The sequence below is a fragment of the Acanthaster planci genome, linkage group LG03, assembly GCF_054643075.1.
Source record: "Acanthaster planci isolate LZ-2023a linkage group LG03, COTS_SCS, whole genome shotgun sequence".
In the NCBI taxonomy this organism is placed as follows: domain Eukaryota; kingdom Metazoa; phylum Echinodermata; class Asteroidea; order Valvatida; family Acanthasteridae; genus Acanthaster; species Acanthaster planci.
In genome coordinates this window covers 15,231,520-15,240,041 of record NC_141779.1, presented here as the reverse complement: position 1 = coordinate 15,240,041, position 8,522 = coordinate 15,231,520, and the positions used below count along the sequence as shown (strand labels likewise).

The window sequence follows — 8,522 nt, the reverse complement described above, 5'->3', positions numbered from 1 at the left end:
GCCTGGCTATAAAATAAATGTTGACTAAAGCAACTGTTTACAACTAAACATAATTTTTTTAAATTTAACTCTCATTCCTCACATTATAGTAACCTGTTAGCACACTTTGCTGAAAATGATGGTCTACACAAATATTATGTACCAATAATATTTCTGGTAAATTCAATGGCTTTGGACGGACCATTACAGTTGCACCCAGCACGATCAACGTGACGATGAAACAAGGTACACTTGTGTTTACACTTACTGGATAAAAGCAGTTAAAAGGTTTTACTTTTACGGACAAGGCAAGAATGAGAAACATTAATCACACAGTGCATGTACATGTAGTATAAGCCATGTAACTGAATATTTGGCAGAACAAAACATTTTCAACCAGGCAAGACTTAGTAAAATACGTTTTAGATGTACATGTAATGGCATATGTGAGAGGTAGAAAAACAGACATCAGTTGATGAAAAGATGTACATGTATGCTTGTACTAATAAGACAATTCAAATCGAGTTGGCTTAGAATTAAAAAAAATGGAAACATGGAACATTTTTTTGAGAAAATTTTGTCTCATGCAGTGGTTTGTCAAAGTTTTTAGAAAACAGACCATCCTCGAACAGGATGATCGCGTCAGTTACAATTTAAATTACGATCAGACGTGTAATTTTGTTATTACCGTACTTTAAACAGCCTTCATTGTTTCAACCTGAGGAAATAAACCCGAGGAAACAATGTACATATTTTACTTGAACAACACAAGGTTCAAAGTTTTCAAATAAGACCCAATACAAAAATAGGCTTTATGCTCATTTGTTAAATATCACCGAAATATATGACACAGCCAGGAAATGGGCCATCTGATGCGCTAGACTGGTCGCACAGTTATGCGGTGGGCATGCCTGCTGAATTGCTCAGGGCTCTTGGTTTGTCTCTGGTAGGAATACTAAGCTTGAGATACTTCGCCATTCGTTGTCTTACTGCAGACACTGTTTTGCCGTGTGATGCAACACTTTCTGCAAATGTTAAACAAATAAGACAATTTATTTTTGTAAAAACTATAAGGACTTTGGTGGCAGCAAATAAACTGGTCCTCTACCATTGTTTACACCACGTCTGAGCTTAAGTGCGCATGTTCATTGCGATTGAAAATGAAAAAGGATTTTTCTGCCACCAACTGTCTCTAACATGTCTAAATCGAGTGGCCAATATTGTACATTGCATCACATACATGTACTGCCGTTACATTTTCACAATTGAGTCTCACCAATACAATGGTATAACGTTTAATCTTAAAAGGGTAAATTAGATTTATTGACGCTGATAGTATTTGCCATATTTGAAGTATGGGCACTGTGGCTAGCCCATTGCACTACGACTGCGAGTTCTACGTACGACTATGAATAAACACTGTCTGTAGTCCACCCATGGAGGTAGGAAACGACCGTGGCCAACCCGGTTGACTGTTGAGGATTAAAATTATTGCGTTTAAGCCTGACGTCTGCTTCACCAACAATGCCCATATGTAGCAGAACTACATTTTATAAGCACTTACCTTTTAAGGAAGGGCCTAACCTGTCTTACTCTTCTTTAAACGGACAAGCTGCTTGCAGCGATACTAGTACTCGAGCTCTCTTAATTCAAAGCATGGACGAAATTATGAAGTAGTCTGGTTCCCTGACCTGAAGATCTTTATTCCATTCGAAATACGTGTAGACACCAAAGTCAATAGACCTAGCCGTTGACTAGTCGTTTTGACTTTTGAACATGACCTCAGTCTTTGCCATCGCTGGTTCCAGTTGGCATGCTCAGAGTCTCCTCGAAAGGCTGGAACCAGCTAAGACTAAGCCAGAGCCACTATAGTAGCGCGGTGCGCACGCTTTAAGCCATTCGTTGCGAGCATGCTGGCAATGAAAGAAAATAGCCTCATCCATTCTAAATGTAGGGGTATGTCATGTTATTTTAAATCAGAGGAGGGGGTTGAGGGTCAGCTCCACTGCAAATAATCATAAATCTTAAGCATGTGTACTAAACCACACTCGCAATTCCTCTTGTGTTAAAATTTCCCTGTAAAATGGACATTCGCACTACTGCTATCTCACACATCCTTCTTGACGAATAGATGAGGCAAACAGAACAGTCACCTGCCGCCGCAGGCGGGATTTCGCAATACATTGTATGCCATTGTTCTGGCGGGACTTGACCTTCCGCGGTAAAACCGAGTGAGAACCGGCAAAATCTGAGACAAACTAAAAGTCACCGTGCAAAATCTTCATACGGTTATCTAAATCTTTTTCTTTTTCTGCTGTATGTTGACGATTTGATAACGACTGTAAAAGTGTTTCATGTATTGCTTGTTGAAGAAAACAATTCAAATGGAGAAAAAAAAGACGTCAAGACGTTGTTTTCTCCTTTCACTGTATGTGTAGTACCGATGATTTGATAACGACTGCAAAACGACGTCTTAAAGACGTCACATTTTTTGTGGTCATGGTTGCTGAAGCAATGTTTCTAACTGAGGATAAAAGACGTCTTTAAGACGTCGTTCTTTTGTCATGACCACTTTACGACACACGACCACATAACGACCACAAAAAAGACATCTTTCACGCATCGTGTGCCCACTGGGATGCTTGTGTGGATCAATCACCACTGATGTGCTATCAAGATTGGGTTTTTACTTGATTTCCCAAGTGGGTAAGTTTTGTACTTATTAATGTCTTTTAAAGTGACCAGAATTCTTTTTATTTCTACAGGGACCATGCACACTCTACTTTGATGAGCAAGCTGAATCAGTGGAGGCAAAGAAAGTGGAAGTTTGGTACTAGGTAAGTTGTCACCTAAAGTTTTGCAAGCCAATTCCTTCATCATGCCATTAAGTGTCCTTTTTACCTTTCAAATTCCTCAGTGCTTGATTCATCTTGCTTGATTTTATTTCAGCATCTGCTGAGAAGGTGTGACCATCCAAGTAGAGACTGGGGGACAAGATTGCATGTTCACTAAGGTGAGGTAACCATTTTTTGCAGCTGTGAACATGCACAAGACCCCCAGATCGCAGGATTCATCAGATTTAACAGAGGGGATTGTTGATGAAAACGGTACAACAGGGAGATGGGTCATCACAAGTAGAGGCCGGGGAATTCAAGACTTGCATGTTCATAAGGTGAGGTAACCATTTCTTACAGGCGTGAACATGCACAAGAACCCCCGGATCATGGCAACCAGGCGTGGTAAAGTAACCCTTCAATTATGTATCCAAGCAAAGTTGAAATACTTTTGTTCAAGTTTGCTTCTGAACCATTTTGGGGATTCAAAGCATTTTTTTTGAGTATTTTGCCAAGTTTGGTAGCTGGATGACACCTTTGTCAAGAGGAAAAAATTGACAAAAAAATCGATTCATGTTGTGTTAATTGATTTTGTATACTTGGTGCAGAATTAAACTTGATTTTTGTGATGTCTGGCAAAGTTCATTATTGACAGTATTTTCCCAGAATGGTTCAGCTACATGTTGTGATTGTGCGGGGTGGTGGTCTTTTACAGGTCATCGGCTCAAATTGAGCAAGACCAACTCTATTAAAGGACTATGGGATCATCTATATCCCAATGTCCTCAAGATGGGTGATGGGATCTTCTATATCCCTACATCCCCAACGCAAGACCAGCTGGACTATGGGATCTGTTATACATGTTAAAATTATCTGAAGCATCATATGCCATATATCTCTCTTGGAGAGAGAACTATAACTCTGCTCCTTGGGGAGCTTACATGTTAAAATTATCTGAAGCATCATATGCCATATAGCTCTCTTGGAGAGAGAAAAGAAATACAATGATTGCCAAGGCAACATCAAATATCTCAATGGGGTATGAAAATGAATTTACAAATTGATGGTCCACTGGGAAAAATTAGTGTAGAGTAAGGTTGTGTAGGGAACTTGCCCCTGGATCTGTCCCTGCAGCAAGGCTCCACCAGCAAAGATCATCTTTAGGGCATACGTAACTCCCTCAGGGACTTTTTTTGTTAGTTGTGAAACTTAATGTTTCACTGTAGGATTTTTTTCTTCTAGCTCAGTGGGATCTGTTATATCCCTCTGAGAAGTGCAGAGACTATGGGATCTCCTATATCCCTATGTCATTTAGGGCTTAGGTGTGGTGCGGAGATCGATCTAAAATTGGAACTCGCTCCAGTTGGAGTCCTGGGGGGTTCCAAATGCGAGATGTGCGGAAGGGGCTAGGCAGTTCGTGAGTCTAGCCCTACCAACGTTTCTGTTAGCCAAAAAAGATGCAGGTAGTTGTGTCCCTCGCGTTGAGGGCCGCGGACCTCTTCCATAGGGGCGTGGCCCTGTTATCACTGGGGTTAGCAAAACGCTGGTACGTCCTCTCACCTTCCCGGGGGTGAGAGGGCGCGCGTGAGTAGGCAAGGGCACTCTCCTTCGGGAGGGCGGACCGGACAGTGGCAGATGGTGCCCCTGCGGCCACAGGGTAGTACCAGTCTGTCCAGCGATGGGCCCGCTAATTGCCGAAAGCGTGCGGGGCTGGTATCCTGGGACCTTCACGTGGTGGCCCTGTTTTGGGCATTAAACTTCCCTGAAAACAGAAAACATTTTTAATTGAAACATTAGTCTTGTCACAAACTGTTTTTACTTTCTTACTGATACTTTTTTAGTCTATGAAATATCAGTTTCGGTGAAGACCAAAAATTGTCAAGTTGCTTCACGTGGGCTTGTAGTTGTGGAAATTAAAACAAATTCATTCTCGCCATTTATGCCTTTTCCCATTCAGTTCCAAGCACTGAATATTTGTAATCTGTTGGTCAAAGTAAAGTGGTACTGCATTGCAGGATTACAGCTGCCGTGATCATTTTCAGTATTAGAGTTTACTGTAGGTCTTCAGTGGCTTGATTGAAGAGCTTATGAAAGACATGTTACCAGTCATCTTCTGGTCGCTCTTGTAATGATCATTCAATTTAATGCTTTCATCATGCAAATTTGGTAAGATCGCATGGAAGTCGAGGAATGCTAGGCAATCTTAATGATGCGTTCAGCAAAAAATGTAATGAGGAAATTGAAGGGTTAAACCGATAAAATGGATGACAAAAAAGAATCTGCACTTCCTATCCAATGCCATTGCCAGAGTGAGATGAAAATTATGATATATAAGACGAATAATTTTTTCTTGAATGCTTTGAAAGTGAGTGGTGCTCAGTTTTGAAGTTGGAACCAACATTTAGGGCGAGTGGAGCCCTCTTTGATGAAATTAAACTCTCTTTTAAATTGAGCAATTTTAGTGCAAAACCGAAAAGTGCAAAACTAACCAGGAAAACCAATACTCAGTTTGAAATGGCCAGCGCCGAGTACTTCTATGTGTGTTATTTTGCTGCTTTAATTTGTTTGCAAGGAACGAACCATAGTATGCACAGTAAATCTCTTGTGAGCACGTTAAAAATTTTTCTTGGCAGTTTTACGGATGCAATTTGTAGTTTGGAAGTGGAGCTTCTTTGATAGGATAATGAATGAGCTTATTAAAATAGTGTTACAAAAGTCAGATGACTTAGTTTAATTTAGTTTGTCATGTTTTGTCTTTAATTTTCAAATTAAAGTGCCCAATTTAGTGCCGTCAAGTGCAGCAAATAAATTATGAGTCATCTCTTACTCAAACTATTGATTTGTTACAAACCATGAGGCATGGTAAGAAAAGAAACCATGTAATAGTCCCACCGCAAACTGTCATCCCTTGGGAATGAATCTACTGCCACATTACCCTACTAACTTGCCTACAATTTCTGTGTAACCTTGGGTATGAGTGAAGCAACATAGTAATTAATTTGATATGCAGTGGCAGGTTGGGCAGGTACAAATTTGCATGGTAAACTGAATATATAAATTATATGGTAAACAATATTTCCTTAACACCTGTAAAAAAGGAAACTTGCCATGAATGCACATTTGCATCTTATGTATGGTATTTATTTTCAAAGTGTTGTTTACTCTCAAAATACTTAAGTTCTGCACACAAGTTAAACATCTTGACAATGGTTCCTAAAAAAATTACCCAAGATAGATTTAATCCATGCAATAAAGTCCGACTACTGGAAAGAGGCATTAGCTGATACTTCCGAGGATAAAATGATAGGTGCCTATAATGTAGCAAGAACCAATGACAACCCCTTTAAAAAGTCAAGAAAAAAACCTGAAATGATCAAATAGTTCTGGTAATGCCGATATCAAATGACTGAAAAAGACATCGACACGCTATGGCAAAGATGTCAAAAATAAACGGATTGAATACAGTTACCTCTGAATAATACCATTCTCAAGAATAAAACTTCAGCATTTACACCAGCTTACCAACTGCCCGTCTTTCCAAGGCTTAACCCTAACCCCCTAGGATATGTGCAAAATCATATTGCTATTGGAGGATTGAGAACTGTTAGGGTTAATGTTTACGTAATAACACATTCTGAAAAATGAACTCTCTTCAGTGACAGATGTATAAGGACAGTTTTCTTATCTGTGTAAAGTTGCCAATAATGTCTACACCCCCACCTGCTTGGATATGTATTACCCTAGGGGTAGGATCAAAAGGCATGTGATATCACCTGGTAGGCATCTGTATAGGACAATATCTTATGAGATTTTAATGCTGTTGTAGCCCACTAAAACAGATGTTACCTTACAAACTAATAGTTCTCATGCAAAATGTGTTCTCACTAGAAGGTCTGTAATCACCTGATAGTAAAGAATAAACTAACATGAATACATGTACATGAATGATCATCTGGTCTTAATTAATGCACTTAAATTTGTATCTTAGTAGTGTCAACTTGTAAATATTGAAACAACATTCCTTTTGAGTGGACGGAACAGACAATTGCACAGTTACAATCTGATCAACACTCACAAGTACTATATTACAAGGTAGGGGTTCACACAAATCAATCCTCTTTCGAGCTATGCTTTCCCGGTCTTTGTCCCTTAGCCGTTTCTTTGGCCTTGACACAGAAAAGCGAGGTGAGGGAGGAGTGGATTTCGGCATTAACCCCCTCCTCACTCCCTTTTGCTAAGAGTCACCTGAACCTCGGAACCAATTAGAATTCCAAATATTCTATGCTCATATCTTCTTTCAGCTCGGAAAAGAAATGCTAAGCAAAAGAAAATAAGTCACATTTGAGAAGCTTGGAGGTGAAATTTAAAACGCTCTAGCTTTCCCCCCCCCCTGATTTTATTTGGCAAACAATTTTGGTCCGAGCAACTAGATTGCCCTGTGTTGGATCAAATCAACACTAAGGACACAAGCAAACACAGGAAGTACCCCATAACATTAAAACTAATAAAGCATTTTTATCTGTAACTACCACTGTACTAATTAATTCATCAACACAACACTTATTCAGTGAAGTCTGGTTCAATGAATACACTTTTTGCAAAGTATCATTTCCATGAAAAACAAAACTTTCCAAGTACACAATACAGTTACTCATTATGTACAAGCAGCGTGAAAATAGCCACTTTATACAGAATATTTCATTTCTATCATACATGGTATCCATGTGATTTGCATCAAACAATGTACAATCAATTTTGATCACAAGAATGTTGATTTCCTTTATACACATGCATAGACTTATGCATAAACGTTATCTTCTTTTAAAACAACACACACCTTCTTGATTTTTACCGACTGAAGATTTTTCACAGTTGTTAGAATGAACTTCGATCCGAGATTAAAGACCACACACAGAAACAATCAAATAGTCGGGTGCCTCAAGATTACAAAAATCTGATGGAGGAACATTACGAAATAAATACAAAAATTTGCTCCTTTCATTTGTGAGGGCCCACATGAAAATCTACCACATGTGCAACAAATGTGCTGTTGCTCACATAATGAACACCCATAGATGTTTGCATATCACATTGTTCTATCACAACACTCTCAGAAAAGATCTTGAACTTTGCAGCTTGAAATTATGATTATACTTTCAAAAAATGTAACATCAAAGATATCTTTGTGTCTTAATCGTCAAAAGTGCTAAGTAGAGATCGGTATTAAAAACAGCATTCTGCCAGGTCTTCAGTTCCAACCAAACTGGTAAAAGTACATGGACAAGCAGTTGAGCCTCAGACCCTTCTTACATCACAGAGAGGGGCTCCGGGGAACCACTGCCTCCAAAGAAGTTGTCATCCGGTTCCAGTTCTGGTTCGGCACTGCGGGGGCTCTTGGTTTTCTTCTTTTTCTTCTTCTTGATTGGCTTGAGCTGGGGTAAGGCAGACGGAGGCTCCACACCTACAGAGCAAATTATTAGAAATGACGATATACATGTACATGAAAAGTTCATTGTACAGAAAAAATTGGTTGAAAAAAAATCAAGGATTCGACAATTCTACTTGAAATTATGTAGATATTCTTGTGGTATTGTGATTTCCATCCACACAGGAATTTCTGTACTTATGTCTTTTCAGCAAATACTTTGTCACAGACTTTCTTTCCACTCAGGAGTGCATATGAAGACAAACATGTTCTTTTTCTCTCTG

General features: G+C 39.3%; 1 protein-coding gene across 3 annotated transcripts in view; it reads right to left on the bottom strand.

Moving 5' to 3' along the window:
- Nucleotides 1–5,932: 5,932 nt before the first annotated feature.
- Nucleotides 5,933–8,522, bottom strand: part of bbs9 (Bardet-Biedl syndrome 9) — a 35,892-nt gene continuing 33,302 nt past the window's right edge. For all 3 annotated transcript variants that reach the window (XM_087134744.1, XM_087134745.1, XM_087134746.1), the window contains one exon: nucleotides 5,933–8,274. In XM_087134744.1, the coding sequence (XP_086990870.1) occupies nucleotides 8,120–8,274 (155 nt within the window). In that variant the 3' untranslated portion in view covers nucleotides 5,933–8,119. The remainder of the gene's footprint in view (nucleotides 8,275–8,522) is intronic.